The sequence below is a fragment of the Crocodylus siamensis genome, chromosome 4 (genome assembly GCF_052110815.1).
Source record: "Crocodylus siamensis isolate JL-2025a chromosome 4, ASM5211081v1, whole genome shotgun sequence".
NCBI lineage: Eukaryota > Metazoa > Chordata > Crocodylia > Crocodylidae > Crocodylus > Crocodylus siamensis.
In genome coordinates, this window is record NC_143398.1 from 230,361,466 (window position 1) to 230,382,253 (window position 20,788).

The following is a 20,788-nucleotide window of genomic DNA, read 5'->3' on the forward strand; positions in this document are numbered from 1 at the left end:
TTAATATATCCATATAGATTGAAGGGGCCTGGAGAGAGGATGGGAAAGGACTCAGTATTTGGGACCAATTTGCTCACACTCCCCTGAAAATTAGCAACGATGAAACTGCAGACATTGCCTGTGACAGCTACCACAAAATTGAGGAGGACTTGGCTATTCTGAAAGGCCTCAAAGTGACTCACTATCGCTTTTCCATCTCCTGGCCCCGTGTTCTCCCTGATGGAACTACTAAACTTATAAATGAAGTTGGATTAAACTACTATGAGAGGCTTATTGATGCCCTTCTTGCTGCTGACATAAAGCCTCAGGTAATCACGAGCCTGGGAAATGGGATCCAACAAGACAAGGCTAAAAGAAATGTTGACACTAGGGACTAAATTCTTCGTTCTTGGACTGTCCTGTTCAGAAATCCTGATCTTAAGAGCTGCTGCGTACCCCTTGGTCTTATGCATGTGTGGGAGAATTGAGCTGTTGGCTATAGGATTGGGTCCATGTATGTGAACAGCAGAACCAAAGTTATTGAGGTGGTTTGGGTTTTTTTCTGTTACAATATAACAATAGAAAAATCTTAACTTGGACCATTATAGGGATTTTATTTAAGTGGGTGAGGAGAAACTAGTTGAGACTTTCACCTGCCATCTTCCTGACGTGAGGAAGAGAAGAGGTGCCAATACCCAGGGAATATGGGCATGCTTTAGATTTTGTCCCCTCTTCCCACCCCCTTATTTTATGCGGTTTTGCTTCCTCTGTTTTCTGTTTTTCTACTTCTAGCCTGGCTCACTGACAGTTCCTGAATTGTTGGGATCACAACGCTTGCCTTCATGGGACTGTTTGTAACCTTGGTTAAGTTGGGGGGGGGGGGTCAAATCCAGACATGGTATTAATAATACCATGCAGCTCCAGAGCTGTATTTTTACTGTTGCCTGACACGCACTGCAGGAAAGATTACTTTATTTTGTGACTGCTGTAGCCAGTTACATGCAATGCTGGCTGCAGAAGATGCTTTTTGTGAAAAGTCAGTGAACATAAGTACCCTTTAGCAAGGGATAGTCCTGCAATATTAAGACAGGGTTTATAGCTGAAGTAACATCCTTCCATTTATCTGTACTTCTATAAAGGATTGAATTAGCAAGTAGCTGACTGTGTAATGGTCTCTTTTCATAGGTAACTATTTACCACTGGGACCTCCCCCAGGCCCTGCAGAACATTGGAGGGTGGGAGAACGAAACTATAGTCCAGAGGTTTAAAGAGTATGCTGAAGTCCTTTTCCAGAGGCTGGGAGATAAGGTGAAATTCTGGATCACCCTCAATGAACCCTACATCATTGCAAACCTTGGCTATGGCTATGGCACATCAGCTCCAGGTAAGGCCATCGCACTCAGGTAACAGCCTCATCTGTAAGGGGTGCTCTGCAAAAGCAAGACACTTGGCCAAACCGTCAGCTTGAGTTAAAGGCTGGCCTGGAAGTTAAGGTACTTGATTATGTCCAAGTGTCCTGGGTTCAGTTCCTCCATTTGTCACAGATTTTGTCCCTCAGCTCAGGCAAGTCACTTCAGTTCTGCCCCTTGGTCCTAGGCTGTGAAACGGGGGGGGTAGTTTAGATGGTGTGGGTCAGGGGAAGGCATCGTGAAGGTGCACTGCCGGTGGGCAGTCTGCTACGAATGCAGAGAACACCTGAAGCTCTCATAACCGCGGGGCTTTGCAAGGTGTTACTTGCCTTTGCAAAGCAGCTTTTAGAGGAGGCTGATTAACACGAGATGCTCGGGCTCTGCGGTGATGAGGGCGGGATGCAGAATTGAGAAGGGCTCAGTCTCACCTGCAAGGAGGTGAAATGTCTGCAAGGGGCTGGGCAGTCTGCCACCCTCACTGATTGCCCCCTTGAAATCCTTCCCTTGGGGCTGGATCCCTGTGAAGGGAGTTTTTCCCCTAGTGCTCTCTCTCTGGACTGTCCGTGCCCCCTTAGCCATTCAGGTTGGCCCTTAGGATGCCAAAGGCAACATTTGCAGGTGACTCCTGCTTGCTTTGTTTGTCACCCTCCTGAAACACACGCTGGCTGTGGATGCTGCAGTTTGATCCATCTCTGCTATTACTGTCTCTTCAGGAATCTCTTTCAGGCCAGGTCGAGCCCCGTACACAGTAGGGCACAACTTGATAAAGGCCCATGCTGAAGTCTGGCACCTGTACAACACAACCTACCGTCCTAAACAACAAGGATTAATCTCCATTACCATCAACTCTGACTGGGCAGAACCAAGGAACCCCGACAAGCAGGAGGATATTGATGCTGCCAGGCGATATGTGCAGGTACCTAATCACACAGCTGTGGGAATTGGGATCTACCCCCTTGGGGATACGGAGATGTCCAGCATGAGATCGCTGCCTTCCTGGAGGGGATCTCCAAGATAGGGCTGAGCCGGGCTTGACAGTGAGGTTCCTGATCTCTTTGCACAAACCAGTGGGCTTGATTGTGTAAAATTGGCATCAAGTCTTGCCTCCTCCAAGGGAACCCAACCTCTCCTGGATAATGCACTGTAGCTGACCCTGTATAGCAGGTAGCGGAGATTAAACCCCCCTTGTAAAGCAGCACCCCTTACTGCATTTTGCTGAATAACGTGCAGTGCCTCCTGGCCTCGCTGAGCGCACTCGCGTTCAGTTCCACTATCATAAATGATGTGGCATGTCCCTAACCCTGGGCTGTGCAGATCCATCGAGTTAACGCCCTTTCAGAGCACTCTGCTGCAGATGCACATCACCCCTGCTTTTGTCCTCTTGGCCTAGTTTTACGGTGGCTGGTTCGCTCACCCCATTTTCAAAAATGGTGACTACAATGAGGTTATGAAGAGGAGGATACGGGAGCGCAGCCTGGCCCAAGGGCTCAACGAGTCTCGGTAAGAGCCTAGCAGCACTTGGCCTTGTGTCTTGACACCTGCTTGCAAGATTCAGAGTGCACGCGCTCTACTTGTTCTGCAGACTGGGGCTAGGTGGGCAAGAGGGATGGGATCCTTATGCTCAAGCTGGTACGTTCGCAGATACAACTGAGCCTAGGGATTACATGTAAATTAGTGCCTCCCCCGGATACTTACAGGAAGTAAGTAATGGCCTAGGGATGTCCTGTAAGCTGGCTTTGTTCTGCGGGGATGGGATCCCACTGTGTTTCCAAGCAAACAAAGATGAGAATTGCCATGTGCCTGTTCAATCTGTTCCCCAGCAGCAGCTCAAAACCTTAATTCCAGGACAGACGCTTTCAGGTGTTTTGCTATACGAGGTGTTAGAAAAGGCTTTGGCTGCAGCAGGGAGATCTCGGGGTCAGGCCCCTCCTTCCCTTGCACCACTGCAACAGTGGGGTTTGTCCCGACCTTTGAACACCAGAGAAACCCGTGAGAAGAGTCCTCTTCCCATCCACGCACAAGATGATGGCCCCATGGACATGGCTTGTTTAGAGCATTGTATCTCTTCTGATTTCCAGGCTAAGGAAACAGTTCTTATTCCTTAGGGTGAGATGCTTGTGCAGTAAGCTTGCTGTAGAGATCTTCATCCTAGGGTTGCTCAGTCACCTGGAAAGCTCTTCATTGCAGGGAACTTCCTGTTGAGACAAGTTCTGTCCATGTTTCTCACAAACCAAATTAATTTTATAAATCGCTTACTTCAAAAGCTGCTTTGGGGCAATGACAAGGGATGCACAGAGCTGGCTGCTCTGCACCAGAGGACCTAATGCTCCTCCAGAGATGCCTTGAATGTTGCTTTCAGCAGCTGTTAGAGAGGATGCACTGAACTGATCAGCTGTGAAAACAGGAGGTGTAGCAAATCGCAAAACCCGGACACCAGCCCCAGCAATTGCTGAACCTGAGCTGCAGAGGAGCATTTTCTGTGGGAATCTGGTATTGAAGGACCCCCATGCTCTGGGAGCGGAGCAGTCTGGTAGTCGCAGCAGGTCGAACTTCATGGGTTGTGTTCTGAAGTCAGGAAGAAACATGGCAGGAGTAAGCAGCTGGTTGTCAAAGGTCTTTCATTAGCTGCATTTTTCCCTTTAACTTGCTGTGCCTGTGGGCAAGTCCTTTACCATCCCAGGCACTGGTATCCAGTTAATGAAATGCATATTTTAATACTCATCAGAAGACCTAAAGCTTAGTAAAATGATGTGTAAGAACCTTTTGCTCCACAGACAGCTGTGCACATTCAATGAATAATTACTAACACTATCTAATAAGCTTGTAGGTCTGTAGAAGAGGGGTGGGTGTTTGTGTGACAACTATCCCAATATCCTTTATGGTCAACTTAATCTTTTAAACATGATGTAGTGAAAGAACTGTTTCTCTTATTTTCCTCCTTTTAATGCAGACTCCCAGAATTTACTGAGAGTGAAAAACAGAGAATTAAGGGCACATTTGACTACTTTGGCTTCAATCATTACACAACCATCCTGGCATCTAACCTGAACTATGCTGCTGGTGTTTCCTCCTATGACTCCGATAGGTAAGACATGAGCGTGAAGTTGTAGCTAAATGAAACACATTCTTCAAGCTGGTGCCGGTTTGGTTGCTGTCAAATAACAAAATCAATTCTCCAAGCCCGGCCTTTCGGATAGCGATTCAGTCTCCCAGAACTTTGACTATTCAACATTTGAGAAATAAATGATACTTGCTTCCTCTGGCTCCACAGACCTAGTCATCTGCTACAGGTCATGTGTATTGCTCTGACATTTTTAACACACTCAGTTAAGAACACAGCCACTAATAAAGGAAAGTAAATTAGCACTTGATACAAGTGTGACTAGACAGACTGTCTCAATGATCCTCTGGCAATCTAGATTTGGAGATGTGAGATTACACTTGTGGTTGCCTTAAGCAAGTCGGTGCCCACATTCCATTATTACACACACACACACACACACACACACACTATAAAGGAACATAGGTTTAATCATTTAAGTGCTAAGCTTACATAGACAAAGCTTTCTTATTTTAATATTCACTTGGCCTAGTTTCGGTAGCTAAAAAGCCTGCATTTGCTAATCATTTTTAGAGGAAGCAGAAGGACTCGTAATTCTTCTCTTCATTTGGTCCCACGTAAACAACTGTTTTCTGTAGTTGGGCAGACAACGGACATATCCAGTTCCTTTATCTTTACTCAGAGCCAGGTGGAAATTTTCTTGTGTGAATATGCAGTTGCCCTGCCAAGATTTTTTAAATCTTGTCTCTAGCCACAGGCTTTACAACCCCCAAGATGGTAGGCTCTAGCCTGCATTGCAGGTGTGCTGGGACACAGAGTCAGTGGCAGTTGTCAGGGGACAAGCACTGCAGTCCTGAGGCTGTTATTCTGTGAGGTTTGGGGTGTTACTTAACAAGGGGGCTCAAGTTGCAATACCAGGGACAGGCTTCAGAGCCCCCACCCCCAAAGTTCAGTGGCATGCTCAAGGCATGACCTGCTAATCTTCAAAACACAAAATGAGTATAAAGCTTTGCAGAGCTATTAAACCATTTGCAAGGAAACTCAGAGGCCCCACAACTTGCTCTCTTCGTGTCATGCCCCCTTCCCTTAGCCCCAGTGTCCTGGAGCTCAGGCCCAATCTGACTTGTGCTCCAGTTCAGGGCAGAGACTTCCCCCCAGCCCATCACTGTCTCACGGCCTCCCTTTCGCCTGGGAGTGAAATTATTTCAGTTCAATGTACTCATTATCCTTCATCACAAAGCCAGTGATGTCCTTTACAAGTTTGTCATCTTACACTTTGAACTATAGTAAGCTCTTTAAAAAAGGAAGGGTTTGGCTGTATGGGACTCTGACCTCTTCATGGAGTTTCTGGTGTCTTTTCATTTGTGAATGTGAGCAACTTTTAAAGTACAATTCATTCTTGGGCAAAGCTCCAGAAGTCTGATCCTGGTCTCATTCAAGTTCTCATCCCCAGGGGCGTGGCTTCCATAACAGACCGCAGCTGGCTGGGCTCTGGCTCCTTCTGGTTAAAGGTGACCCCGTTTGGCTTCAGAAAGATCCTGAGGTGGATAAAGGAGGAGTACAACAACCCTCCAATTTACGTGACTGAGAATGGCATTTCTGAACGTGGCTACACAGGCCTCAATGACACTTGGCGAATGCACTACTACAAGAGTTACATTAACGAAGCGCTAAAAGGTAGCTCCCTTCCAGAGTGCTTAAAAACTGGTCAACTGGACCCATGGAGAGCTAGGCTGCTGCTGCTGAACAGGATAATGCTTTTACACATCCTTTTAGTGTAAAACTAACAATCTGATGATTGTTCTAAGCGTGAGCAATGTGGCCATCAGCAAGGTGATGGGGCTCATCTTGCAGAAGCTGCCCATCTTAGCCCAGTGTCCCACCAGAAGACAATTACACAAAGTTCCAGCCTCCAATAAGCCAGACTCATTGGTCTGAATCCCTTACTAATGTCAGACAGTTGGGTACTTAACTTGCTCCTTTATACAGATTGCATCATGCCCTCTAGCTGCCTCACAGGCACTCTGACAACCTTCGTCCACATGCCTGTCGCAAGGGCAGGAAGACAGCACCAGCCATCCCATCTGTGTCCACTAATTCTGGCATGTGCGGACCCTTCGGTGGCCTTCACTGAAGACTCCCATCTGCTCTACCAGCTGGCCCTTGCATTCACATTTTTATTCACAAAGTACAAGTTACCTCTGAGGTGTTTAACTACACAGGCCACACAATGCCTGAAAAATCAGATTTTTTTTCCTGAAGGCTGTTTCTAGGCTGTCTCTGTAAAACACATTGTTTGCCCTTAGGGAAGACTGAGGTACTATTCTAAGCTATGCCCACGGCCACTGACAAGTTAAAATGACTACTGTGGACCATAAGTAGTCAGCTGTTCAAAATATAATCAGTTGTCTTTCTCTAGCAGAGAGATGACAGCAGCTGTTGAAGCACTGGTTCAAAAGCTCTTTTGATGGTCTTAGAGCATTTTCTTTTTAAGTAAAAGCTTAAAGGAACAGAGGATAGTAACTGCCCAGTTCAGTCCTCCAAGTTACAGCAAAGACAGACTTGTGTGACTGAATTAAGGAGTTTGTTCACCTGATCCCAGCTCCTGCTGAATTAGGATTCAGGACTGGATGAGGCATAAAACATGGAAGGGAGGTTTAAAATGCTCATTCTAATTGATCAGCACTTTGCACACCACTTACGCAGTACAGTGGACTGTCTTCTATATTGATAACTAGCAAGATAAACCTAGTAGATAACAGGCATTTCCATGTTCACAACCTGTGGGGCTAACTCCCTCTTTCCATTTGGCACATTGCAATAGCTGTTGTACTGGATGGCGTTGATCTGCGAGGGTACACAGCCTGGTCTCTGATGGACAACTTTGAATGGGCGACAGGCTTTGCTGAAAGGTTTGGTTTGCATTACACCAACTACACGGACCCTGCTCTGCCTCGCATTCCAAAGGAATCTGCCAAGTATTACTCATCCATCATACAATGCAATGGATTCCCAGACCCAGCAACTGGACCACATCCATGTCTTCAACCCCAGCCTGAAGGTAAGTAATGCACTAAAAGTCAAATAGAGATTTAAATCAAGTGGCTTTTGCAGGCAACTTCCATGCTTTGTTTATAAGAGTCATGAATGGAAAGGAAGGAACATAAGTGTTCTAACGTTTAGGTTCTGCTTTTGCTCCATTTCCAAATTGCTCTGAGAGCTACACTTGTGTAGCTTGAGTTCCTGTCTGCACATACAAGGAAGAGTAGCAGTAGGGTACAATGCTTTTAAAAAAAAAAAAAAGCTTAGGAATTCTACAAACAGAAAAATTAATCGTGGGTGATGGGTGATTATTTTTTTGAGCAAGCTTGTTTTATATCAACCTTTCTAGAGAGTGGGTTCCTTACTGCAAGAATTAAAATGACTTAAGAACTTGTGATGCACCCTTCTTTACCCCACATTTAAATTTCAGCATTAAAAGTGCAGCAGGGGCCTGACCTACAGCTATATGTGAAGCTTCAATTCTAGTCAAGTCACCACATGTTGCAAGGTGGATGCTAACAATCCTCAGAGCCCACTGTAAGCTTAATGTACACAAGGTGGTTTGAGAGAGCAATGCTCATGCTGATGTATTCACTTCTTGTGCTCCTAGGTACTGTGACACCAACTGCTTCTACAGCTACCATAATGGGGCCTGTGCTGAATGCACCCAGCCAGAAAGTACGGTTTTTGGGATTTGAGTTAGCTTCATCAAATGCGGAAATAGCGCTGTATGTACTCTTTGCTCTCCTTCTGGTTGATCTGTTAACATTTGCGCTTTTCTTCTATAAATATGGGAAACTATCCAAAAGAGTCCACAAACCACCACACCTAGAGCTAAATAGATTGTAAGTTTTTGAAGCCTGAGTAGCAGGGCAGCCCACTCAGATTTCGGTCATGTTTTAAAGGTTTTTTTTAATCTCTTGCCCCCAGCTAAGCACACCACTGAACACTAACCAATTAACACTCAGTTTCAAATAGCTATTTACAGCTATATAAAACAAAGCGCAGACAAGCCCTCTGCTGTCTTCAGTCTCTCTCTCAGGGAGGGCTGAGATGCATTAGACGACTGGCCTACACAATCATTCCTTTAAGATGACAGTTAACATGAAAACTTTTGTTGCCTCCAGCTGTATCGGATCACTGCATTTTACAAGAGCGGCTTTTGCCCGTTTCCTGCTCTCCCCTCCCCCACAAATTGTCTGCATGTTGCATCCTGCTTTTGAGAGGCAACTTAATTGCACTTCTAGCATAACATTAAAGAATAGGTTACCAGCCAGAGGCACAGGACACCTGCTCCCAAGGCATCAAGACTGCTGGAAGAAACTAACCAAAACACAGATCTTGCTCTTCCTGCCAACATCAGATGGACTTTATAGTCACATTTGACTTATACAAGTGTGTAGTAACAGAAAATTGGAAACCTACAACAAATTGTAATGAACTTAACTCTTCCCACTGCCAGCACCCCAGTCTTTCCAAGAACGCTGCATCATACTGCATTCTTTCTATGGATACCAACAGGAATGACAGTGTCTTTAAAAACTCTGTAATGACACTGCAAGATGATGGTCTGCTCTCATGTTAATTGTTTGTCTAACAGTAATAGCTAACCCCCCAGGGTACTAGGCATTGTACAAATTACCCTGAGAGCTTAAAACATGGGCAGCTTGTAATTGCACTTATTTGTAAGCCAATAAAATTCTCTTGCATCAAACAAGGTTTGTCTGTTTTGTACTAATGCTGGTCTGGATGGTTCCTATTAGATGCACATTCTTTACCAACATGAACTTACAAGAAGTGCAGTTCAATTCTGATGATTCAAGAATTCTTACTGCCTCTCCTCTCTTACGTTTACAGCTAGAGATGTCAGTTTGTTAGTCCACACTGCTTTGCGCTGGCCAGTGTGTCCATTAGCCGTCTAAAGTTAATTTCCAAAAGGTAAGTTAATGGAGTGACCCACACACATGAGCAGCACCAGTTTAAAATAAATTGTGATGTTAAATATCTTACCTCTGGCACCTTTCAGTTTCACCCTGCCTTACATTTGCACTTGAAATTTGGTTCGAATAGAAAGCAGTGCACCTTAGATCTCCAACTTAAGCACAGTATATGCTGCAAGCCAGCGTTGTAGCAGTGGGGAAGCATTCTTGTGCTGCCTTTAATCTAACTATTAAGCCTAACAGGTAAAGATACAGAGTGGTAGCTAGTCATGTTAGCCTGAAGCTAGGGCAGGGCAGCACCTTAAACACTTAGTTAGAGGCATGAGTTTCTGTAGGTGACAGTCAACTTCAGATGCCATGATGATGCATGTGAAGATGAGAACAGTACGGTGGCAATCTACAGCCATCACAGAGGGCTGAACTACAAAGACGCTCTTGCATGAATTCAATATTTGCTAGCATTCATTTGCTCACTAGTGCGCTTCAGGGGGCACCGATACTGCACCGTACCTGCAGAGGGTAGGAAAGCTACTCTGGGAGATGTGGACTTAAACTGTAGGGAAAACACAGAGTCTCTAGAAGGTTCCACTGTAGGGAAAACAGCATATTATCAGCGTCTAGAGATGGGAAGGGCAGATCTTCCCCGTCTGAGCTAGGTGTGGCAGCTTCCAGAATGCAAACACTGCACATTTCATGACATATTTAAACTATGCTTTACTTGCAGATGCTACAAGTAAAAAAGTTAGTCCTGAAATACTACCATGCTGGAGCAGCTGCAATCTGCATATATAACCATCCACCCTACACAAGAGCCAAAGGGTTAAGTTTAGTTTTACAACAAAGGGAACTGTTTAGTGCAGCTGAAAAGGAACAGCATCTGTAAGGTCTCCATGAGAAATGTTAGAGTCGGGTTTTTTTTGAAAAACATTTTATTGAGTGCTTGAGAATTAAAAACTACAAGGTTGTGCTTGCAGTTGCAGAAGCAAGAAAGTTAAACATAAATTAGTTAATCTGATTTGCTAATAATGCTTCTGGTGCGCTCAATTTACTCACTCATTCACTGACCTACCAAGAACTTTATATCAATGGCTGGGCTTTAGATTTATATAGCAGAATATTCATAGATAAAAGTGCCTTCAGATGACTGTAGGGCTAATAATTACGGAATACTGAAAGCTGATGGAAATTCTCAATCCTCTGAGCCTGTAGCAACTGTTACCATATGCAGTATTGTAGCAGACAGCTACACCTCTTGTTTTTTGATTTAGGCAACTTCATATCCCATGGCAAGAATAGAAGTAGTGTGGCTGAGTCAGTTTAAGATACAAGCCTTATGTCTCCAGCAGAAATTTTAGTTTGCTTAAATCAAATAAGGAAAAAACAAAACAAACCCAATGATTATTGCACCATTACTCAAAACTACATTTGCTGGGTTGAATTTCCATTCCAAGTATTGTTTTCATCTTCTCCATCATCTTGAGTCCTCAATCTATATATTTTGCCTTCTTTTTTAAAGTCCTCCCCACGCTTTTCCAGCACTCGTTTCCTAACTGCTTGCCTAGATAGAAAAGGAAATACAAGTTATGAACAATTTCCTTGGCAGTAACTGCATTTACTCTGTCAAACATGTCTCCCACCAAAAATGGCTTGCATCATTTTGTCCCAATCAGAGCATCTAGTGCTTTCCTAGAGAAAACGGCTCAACTGTGCTAGAAAATAAATAAAAATCACAATTTAAGGAGTCACACAGATCCTACATCTGTAACAGGTGGAAGTGAGGGCTTCCATAGGAGCAAAACCACCACCCAGCCGTAAGCAGCAAATCTGATCTGGAGTTCTCCCTGACTCTGTCCAGATACTCAAGACCGCCTGCTCTCTACTTCTTGGAGCTCCAGAACAAATTAGAATAATGTATGGTACATGTAATATTCCTGTATAATCACAGCTTGAGAAGATTGGACAAGATGACTGGAAAAAGAGAGGAGAAGAGCATGCTTTTATTAGCAACTGGTTACTCTGAGAAAGGTTGTAGGGGTCCTACTGCTAATCCTTCCAGGTCTTTTATTCTTTACACACCACTCAGAGAAGATGCATTTCCCCAGAGCTGACTAAGAAACAAAACATAACAGTTCTTAGCTACTAATGCAAGAATAATCACAGCACAGCACCAAAGCTCAAGGCATCAAGAACCTGTCTGATGGCTGGGCTACAGTAATGAAATCCCCTGCCAGTCTGGCAACCGTGTTATCTCCCAGCAGACACCTTACTGTTTCACATAGTTCATTTCTTCTTGAAAAGCATGTTGACCTCCAAAGTAGTGGATCAAATGAAACTCATCCATGCATACAAGTAGCTCAATCATGAACAGCGCAGTACTATTCCCCTTTTACAACAGGGGCCCAAAAGCACGATGGTGCACCAGACTTGCCCAACAGGACAGCACTGACTGAGCCAAAAAACAAACAAAAATCTCTGAGTTCTAGTCCAGTGCCCTATCCCTGACACCATCCTTGTGATATTGTGGGCCAACAGTTCACTGAACCAGACGAGGGCAATTTTAGCTGGTGCCATTAGCAACAGAACAACCTAGTCAGGAGCAGTTACCTGCTTGGCTCCATACTGCTGGATGCTGAAGGATTTGAATGTTCTTGCTGATGTGCTGTTCTCACTGTAGATTGTGAGGGGGGAGGACTGGTGAATATGAAGTTGCTAATAAGCCTCCAGACAGCAATGAGCGGATAAAGTATTGTGCCCAGGAACTTCCAAAAGTCTCCACCTGAGGCCTGTACCACTGAAGTTGCTGGTCTTCCAGCCTATTCATGAACAAAGAACAGAAAATTAAGACTGTGCAGAGCTGGAGATTTGCAAAGGATATTTTATGAACTGCCAGGTTAGATTCATTGATTTAGATCACTGTCCTCAATTCAATTCAGCCGAATCCGAATCTGAAGATTCGATGCCAATTTGGAGAATCAGCGGTTCACAGACACAGCTTTAAAAGTTTAATCTACATACCCTGAGATAGCAGGCACAGCTCATGATCGCTGTGATGCTGGGGCACATGGAGAGTCCCACAGGAGTGCAGGGGGACCCACTTCCGGGTCTGCCAGGGAATGCGCTGGGGGCCCCCTGCACCCACCCAACTCTGTGATCGGCTGCAGGGGGACTCCGGGTGCCCCCCCCCCAGACCCAGGAGGCACCAGTCACCAAGCCGGGGGGCCACGGAGGGGACCCGGAAGTGCTTCTGGTGCACTTCCGGGTCTGCTGCCAAGCGCACTGTGCTTCTGTGGGACACTCCATGCGCCCCAGCATCACAGTGTTCATGAGCCCCTGCTACCGAGAGGTATGTAGAAAACACATTTAAAGCTGTGTCTATGTCCAAATCTCCAAATCTTTCCGAATCGATTCGGAGGGTTCCAATTTGATTTGGGCAAATTAAAGGGTCCTTCAATTCGATTTTGGAGATTTGCCCACCGAACTGGGCCAAATCTCCACTGAACTGAATCAGGGACTGAAGCTTCGCAAAGCTATTGTTCAGTACCTATGTGAAAACACCCAAATAGCCAATCCCACCGTTATGAAACAGGCACTAGATGTGAGTTCTGGGTTCTGACTATACAAGCAGGCTTACTTTGAGCCAAACACCTTATTTTGCAACTCACTTCTGATTAGTTGTCCCACACTGTAGTCCCAAGTCGTCCCAAACTGTAATCCAATCCTTTCTGCTCCCAGACCCATTCCTCTGGGTGAGCCCTACCAGATCTACTGAGGACTGAAGCCAGTTTAAGAATAAGACTATCCAAGAACAGCTTATGGGGCACAGCAGAAAAGCAGGCTGCTCTTTGGGGCTCATGAGCCAAAAGAGGCAGTGAAGAGCTCACACTTCCCCTTGTGTCATTGCCAATGCTGGGAAGTGGTAGGTTTTTAATTCCTTTCCTTCAGTACAGATCAAAATGGTAAGTAATTGTGCCAGTATCTAAGAGCGAGTCTATCTGAGATTTAACTGAGAGCTTCAGGAACATTTAGCATTTCCCTTTTTCAAACAAATTGTCATTTCTGACATGAAAAAGTTGAGGGCACAAGTCTAAATTCTGCACAGATTCACAGCACTTTGACTCCTGAATTCCCAAACATATTCTTAAGTTTGGTAAAAATTCAGTCTCTCCCCAAACAAAAGGGCACACATGCCTACAAAAAGTGCAAGTATCCATACAACTCTATCTCTGGTATTTAAATGCATCTGTACTTAGCAATAGAACGGGAAAATCCTTCTTTATTAGACTAAAACCTTAACAAGAAGAGTTTTAAAGAATTACTGGCAGAAATACTCCAAGAACTACAGAATTACACTACGTAAAATTACCTTGTCTACTACTTATAATGAAAGACACATGATTAAATATCTATGCCGTGTGAACTGAACAATATAAATACTTGCCGGCAACAATACTACTGAAGCACTTGGTGCAAGCTCTAGCTCTGATAATTTCTTTCCATAATCTTCTTTGGTAAACTCCCTTCTGGGAAACATTGTGGCCAAGGAAAAGTTGCCATAAGTGTTGCCAACTGTCTGTGAGAATGGAACAATTCAGTTAGGGTGGGATATAAATCTAAAAATAAATATAAAGCTATCCAAAAGAGCTCAGAGCAGTTTACAATAGCCAACCCACCCAAAGAGGCTTCCCTACACAGTACCACAAAGCCTGAGAGCTCCAGCATTGCCTCCCTGCTCAGACTGCCTCACAAGTAAACCCTCCAGCTGATCCCAATCACATGTCCCAACTGCCACCCCCATTCAGATACAAGAAACCTCTTTGCATCTCCCAATATATTTACATTGGTAATAACTTATTTTCAGAAAAGGAAACAGAAGATTTGTCTCTTCATTTGCTTTCCTATAAGCACCCAGTAAGCTCAATACAGAAGTGCATCAATCATTTGGTGGAGAGGGCTTCAAAGGGCATTTATTCCAGTCCCTACCTGCAAAGAGGCAGGTTATGATTTTTCTGTTAACTAAACTATTCATTTTATGCAATAAGTATTCTCTTAAGGAAAAGTTAATGCCAACCTACTAAGCAGGTAGTAGATGGTGCAGGAAAGGTTACTAATAAAGTCCAGAAGGGTTAGTGTTCAAAATGGCACGTGTAAACGTACAAGCAATCCTCAATATCAGTCAGCCTAAAGAACCCATCATCTGAACAATGAGAGAGAGCAAACTGCCCAAGAGAGAATCCAGCACTGAAGAAATCAATTTGTTAGGAGGGATAGATGTCTGCAACAGCAGACAATTATAAATGTTCTGGGATTGCCTCCTTGGAAAATTTGAAAATAAAAAGACATCTCTTTACCTGTGCAGCAAATTGCCTAGCTTCTTCCAAGTGTGCTTCTGAAGGAAACTGATTAGTAAAGGAAGATCCATCTGGGAGACGGAACTGAATCCTTGCTATAGCACTGTGGGAGACAGTTCACATTTAGTCAGTGCATCCATTCTCTGGCAAGTGTTTCGACGATTTCAACATGGTAGAATTCAAATACATAAAAGTTACTTCAATTCAGGTAACTGTTCAGGAGAGATCCACAGCCTTGAGAGAGGTATGTAGCAAAGACCCCTGGACACATTATAACTAAGACTGTTAAATCGCACCATAAATAGTAATTCAAGGAATTAATGCTGCAACAAAATGATAAGCCAGTCACAAAAATATCCATAAAACATGTAGCATTTTTGTTGCCAGTTTTCATCATGCCTCAAACTGAATGTGTGGCAGGGTTATCAAAGCTGAGTCAAGACTGGCACAATCCTGGCCCTGCGACTGTACCAGTCTTGATCCAGCCTGAGTGCAGTCCTGGGGCTGGAACTGAAATCAGCCGATTGTTGGTCCTGGTCCCAAGACCACTTTGGTTCAGTCAGGCTGCGGGTACCCAGATTTCAACTTGCTGGTGTCAGAGGAGCCTGGGATCTTAGGCTCCCCCTGCACAGGCACGTAGCAATGGTGCCATCAGGATCTGACCCCTGTTCTGAAAATCTCGCGTCCTTCCATGCATGCGTGGCACGGCAAGAGGTGTGATTGTCTGCATCACGGATCAGGTCCATTGAGCCGTTACATAAACCTGTGCCAGTGGCCAAAGAATGCAAATTGCCTTTGAAGGTATAAAGGAACAGAGGGACAACTAGGCCTGCCCTAACCTTCATACTCTAGGTTGGGAAAAAGCAAGGACATCCTGAACACAGCCCTGGTCCCTGGCCCAGTGAATTATTTTGACCAGCCATGTTCAGTTTTTGTCTATGTGGGACACAAGTAGCTAGAGTGGAATCCATGAAGATATTCTTTAAATTACACCTGGTAAAAGGAACCTTCTTTCCTCCGTTATGCATGGCTTTAGAAGACAGGAAAATGCAACTTTCACTACTCCTCTTCTTAGATTCAATTCTGAGAACACATGCTTTACCACAACTGGGGATCCAGACAAGATGCTTACACAAGCATTTTCAGGACGCTTACTGCAGTTGCAAGCACCAGTAGAGAGAGAAAAAGCTATTGTCTTCTTAACAGTATTATCTAGATCTGCTCACAGTAAGCAAAACAACCCAGCAATAAGAATGAAAGGTGCACTAGCAGTACTCCAAATGTGGGAAATATCTTGAAACATACTAATGTAGACAGCAAATGGGATTGCTAGGCTGCAAATTCAGGGAAGGGAAGAAGATCCTAGAATTCGAAGAAAAAGTTTGGCAAGTCTGCTATCATTTTATATACTAATGAGTAAGGACAGCAGGCCAATAAGGACAGCCAGGAAAAATACAGGATCAGTGTGACAATAAGCTACTATCAAGCTGTGGCTGATACAGTTTCCTCTTCTGTCTCCAAAAACATGGCACTCACCTCCTTTCCTTTTGAGATGCTTCTTTCCTTGCCTCTATTTCAGCCTGCTTAGCTTGGAGAGCTGCAGCCTTGGCAGCTTCTGCTTCTTCTTTATTCTTTGCAAAGCGAGCTGCTCTTTCAGCACGATCCTTTAAAAGGACCAAACAGAAAACTGGATTTCTACCATACTCTGTGTTAAGAAAAAATAACTAATACAACCTGCAATTAACACTCAAATGCATTTGGCTTGAATAGATCATAAAGAAGAAAAAACAAGCTGACAGCCAAGTTTTTCTGTGTCTTATTGCTATTTGAAAAGCTATTTACCTTCTGCTGAATACCAGAATCTAAATTCAATTTCTGCATGTAAAAGACAAATTTTGGTAGAACTAAGTCAATAACAAGATTTACCAGCAATTTTGTATACCTAATTTCAGCGTGAAAAAGCAAACACACGTGTAAGAGTGCAGCTCACAAATATATTGAGAGGTATAATTGAAAGGGCATTTTCAATATAGTAAATTATTGTTATTAAAGAAACCAAATGTGCAAAGTAGTTATAATACAAGCCTTTAGAGACTTCAAAGGGAAATAACAGAAGAGTCTTGAATATTGCACTGTAAAAGAAAAGGTTTTTTTCTGAAGAGCTTAAGTATTTTTTTGCCAACACGGAAGTTTTAACACTGACCCTGAAAGGAGTAAGGCAGTGCAGGATCCACCTACACAAAGCTAATTTTAAGTCTGGGGATTTAAGAATCATGGATTTGAAACAAAGGTACAATATGATCACCAACTGATGGGCAATACCTCTAGCAGCTTTACCTCTGGTAAGTTTTAGGGAAAACCCTCTGTTATTTTACTTTTTAAAATGTTAAGGAGATACAATTACAGGGTTGTAAATCTATGTATTTGTAATGATAAAAAGGCTAGTTGATGAGCCTACGGTCAAGTGCAAGAAGTGTGAACTACCCAGTTCCCCCTCTCAACAAAATCCCCTCCAAAATACTTTTAATTTACCATATCTCTAACTTTACTAGCATCAGTTCAAAATCTATTACGTTAGTGCTGCTCAATCCCATTTTTATACTCCAAAAAGTTGTTCTGGCCCATGTCATGTGCCAACACCATTTCTATCTGGTATTTCAGGAAAAGGAGCTTATATAGTTTAGTGTGTTCAGTGCATATGCGAACACAGTAGTTTATTTTGAAATTTAAAAAAAAAGAAAAACATTGTGTCAAATCAAAACACTGGATCCTTCTCAAATGTACATCCTAAGAATAATAGTCCCTATTACCTGAAAGCCAGCTCAGAAAAGCAAAATAAGGTCAGATGCACTAGAATCAGCTATCTTAAGTTTCCAGGATACTTAGGGTCCTTGCAGAGATTTAATAAACCCAAATCATGAGATTACTTTATCCATGTTTATAAGACAAAAAAACTCTACCATTGCAATCTGCTGTCTTATACGCTCTCTTGCTGCTTTTTCTTCCGCCTTCTCTCTGTTCCTTTCCTCTAACATTCGTTTTGTCAATTCTTCTTCTTGTCGTCTCTTGTACTCCAGCATCTCTTTCCCAGTTTTTCTTCGTTCAATTTCCTTTTTAATTTCTTTCTGAAGGGAACATAACTTGCATTAGTGGAACATCAAAATATTTCTACAGACTGGAATGAAACTTGACTTAATAATGTTAGATGCGTCACTTGAAGACAGTGGGATTTCTATATAATTACGAATATTATTTTTTAAAGTGTTAGATAATGAAAGCACAACCAAAAGAAAAAAGAAAAGCATAGCTAAGTGATAAATCTAGTTATATTTTACGTGTTCTTCCTCTTTCTTTTTCTCTTCTCGTCTTTCTTCAAGCTTTTTTGTTAGCCTGTATAAAAAAAAATAACAAAAGACAAATACACTTACAATTACAGCTTGAAATATTTACATTTTATTTAATTTTTTGCTTTTACGGAATTAGCATTTAAAAGGATGTGATAATAAAACACCATCTAAAATTTTACAAAGAGGGAAAGCGAGAATAACCATGAATTGTATTAAAGTGGGGCCATAGTAGCAACAAACTGAATTTAAAAATACATTTTGCCTGACATGGCAACTTGCCAATTAAGTTCCAATCTCCAATATTTTTAAGGTTATCAGTTTTATTATTCCTTCTATTATTCCCCATTAGGTAACTGAATAGCTTTGTAATCTTGTCCCACCCACTACAAAAGTATTTACACTTTGACGCAGTGAGACGTAATAAGGCGTTTTGAATCCAACCCAAGGTGGATGCAAAATTGGCCAAATCATCACGTCCGACAATTAGTCATCAATAGCACAATGTCTACTTAGGAAGAGGTATCAACTGGGGCTCCCCAGGGGTCGGTCCTGGGTCCAGCATTTTTTTAAATATCTTTACTAATGGATTTGGAGATTGGGACTGAGTACACACTTAGCAAATTTGCAGATGACACTAAGTCCGGGGAACGAACAGCGGAGCTGCAGTACTGCAGAGACAGACCTGGGCTAGGGACAAGAGTTACAAATAAACTGGTTTAAGTGATCAGAAACTGGTTTAAACCTGTAACAGGACAGAAGCTCAGTGCACATAAACCAGTTTCAAAATGGCTGAAACTGATTTAAGATAAACCTGGTTGAATGTGGTATCAGATTTAACTGATTTGGGTCAAACCGCTTTATGGAACCTCTGTCCCAGACCCCTTCCTGGTTTAAGTTAAATCAGAGTCCCCCAGCATCCCAGCATTTTGCAGCCCTGGGCTGAGCTGTGCTGTCTGCTCCAGAGAGCAGGGCTGACCCTGCCCCTCTGCTCCCTAGCTGGAGCAGTGAGGGCTGGCTAGCAAGAGGTCCTGGGGGGGGAGGGCGGGCACGATGGGACTGTCCCCCCCACCCAGGCAACCCCCAGCTGGGGTCTGGGGCCAGGAAGTGGGGGTTAAAATGCCCCTTCCCTTGCCCAAACTTACTGCTGGCTGAGACTGTGGACTACAAATCCCAGAGGCACCTGGAAGTGGGAAAGGTAAGTGATGAGCAATCCTGCAGAGTCCTGCTGCTGTAACTCTGGATTGCAAATCCCAGAGACCTCGGGGGCAGCAGGAAAAGGAAGTGAACACACAGCCAGAGTGTGGCTGCACTTCCTGAGTCAAAGGTAGGCATCTATTCACTTGTTTCAATTTAATCTGTGCAGTTTAGACCAGGTGTTGTCAGTACATGTACCCTCATGAGTACTTTGAAAGGTCTCAGGGGTAAGTGCGGGTGAGTGGGGATGGAGTGCCACCACCCCACACTGCTGCCTCACAAGCAGGGCTGGGGTGGGGTGAGGGCAGTGGCACGCCACTGTGGGCCTAACAGGCACCGCCCAGCTGGCTGGATGTGGGGGGAGAAGCTTGAATGCAGCAGCCATCACCCCGCACTGCCACTTTGTGCGAGACTGCTGCCACCCTCCCCTCCCCAGCTCCTTGACCACTGCTCAAAAAAGGTTGAAAACCCCTGGCTTAGACTAACCTGCAAAGACTGAATCAACTCAGCCTCAGGCTTTCTGACTGTCTGTACTCAGCCCTGGGGGTTACATTAGACCATGAGATGAATATGAGCCAACAGTATGTCCTTGCAGAAACAGGTGTGTCATTTGCAAGTCAAGGGAACTGATTCTTTCACTTCATTTAGTATTCAAGAAATGTATTAAGCACATTAATTCAGATGGAAAGTCCAAAGAAGTACAAACCTTTCCACTTTGACTGCAAGGTCATTCACAGGCTGAATATCAGTCACTCTCTCATCTGAAGAACTACCTGTGTCTTGAAGCTGACTCGCCTGATCTGCACATGCTTTATCTTCAAGTTTTAAGGCACAGAAGGGGAAAAATAGGAGTCAAATTTATGATCGCAGAAAAGCTATAACGAAACCCCATTGTCACACTAGTTAATATCCTGGCCAGCTTCTGCCATCTTTTGTTGCAAACTATTGTTTACCAAGCATATAAAGAAAATACATTACTAGAAAGGTTGGTGACCCTCAAAATGGGGCCTAAGTTTTATGAATACGATACTTGCATCATTTTTAACTGTTACCTTATAAACATCATATTTTACATATTACAGAGCAGATATTTGGCTCAGTGCACTCTCTGCAAGATGCACTCTGAGGGCATTGTGATAGCCAAAGGCCACGATGTCTTACGACCATTTATATTAATTTTAAGAAATAACAAATCAGAGCATTAATATTTTAAAAGTATATTAGGTAGCGCTCATAAACCTGCTTATTAAAATTACCTGCAGAAGAGCTTACAGTCTCAGGTTGCATTGAACAAAGCTCATCTGCTCTGGAACGAACATTTTCTGAAGGGCTATTAGACTGAAAAGAAGGACATGGACCAGACAACTGACTCTCATTTTCCAGCGCTTGATTTTTTACTGTGTGCATCTACGAAAGAAGAAAACAACTGCAGTAATAAAAGGATAACAAAATTCTGGTTATCTTCTTA

At 43.5% G+C, this 20,788-nt stretch overlaps 2 protein-coding genes across 3 annotated transcripts in view; one reads left to right on the forward strand and one right to left on the reverse strand.

The window, feature by feature from the left end:
• LCT (lactase) overlaps window positions 1-10,942 on the forward strand; it is a 27,852-nt gene extending 16,910 nt beyond the window's left edge. The window contains exons 10-17 of one of the 2 annotated variants that reach the window (XM_090045847.1): window positions 18-308; window positions 1,165-1,363; window positions 2,102-2,304; window positions 2,779-2,888; window positions 4,339-4,473; window positions 5,903-6,126; window positions 7,274-7,510; window positions 8,102-10,942. In XM_090045847.1, the coding sequence (XP_089901973.1) occupies window positions 18-308; window positions 1,165-1,363; window positions 2,102-2,304; window positions 2,779-2,888; window positions 4,339-4,473; window positions 5,903-6,126; window positions 7,274-7,510; window positions 8,102-8,340 (1,638 nt within the window). In that variant the 3' untranslated portion in view covers window positions 8,341-10,942. The remainder of the gene's footprint in view (window positions 1-17; window positions 309-1,164; window positions 1,364-2,101; window positions 2,305-2,778; window positions 2,889-4,338; window positions 4,474-5,902; window positions 6,127-7,273; window positions 7,511-8,101) is intronic. The other variant, XM_090045848.1, reaches the window with a different exon arrangement.
• The window catches only part of UBXN4 (UBX domain protein 4), a 26,765-nt gene continuing 16,827 nt past the window's right edge, over window positions 10,851-20,788 (reverse strand). The window contains exons 5-13 of the mRNA XM_090045849.1: window positions 20,577-20,727; window positions 20,027-20,135; window positions 18,115-18,169; window positions 17,740-17,904; window positions 16,316-16,443; window positions 14,780-14,882; window positions 13,870-14,001; window positions 12,036-12,244; window positions 10,851-10,989 (exon numbers count right to left, since the gene is read on the reverse strand). Of these exons, the coding sequence (XP_089901975.1) occupies window positions 10,851-10,989; window positions 12,036-12,244; window positions 13,870-14,001; window positions 14,780-14,882; window positions 16,316-16,443; window positions 17,740-17,904; window positions 18,115-18,169; window positions 20,027-20,135; window positions 20,577-20,727 (1,191 nt within the window). The remainder of the gene's footprint in view (window positions 10,990-12,035; window positions 12,245-13,869; window positions 14,002-14,779; window positions 14,883-16,315; window positions 16,444-17,739; window positions 17,905-18,114; window positions 18,170-20,026; window positions 20,136-20,576; window positions 20,728-20,788) is intronic.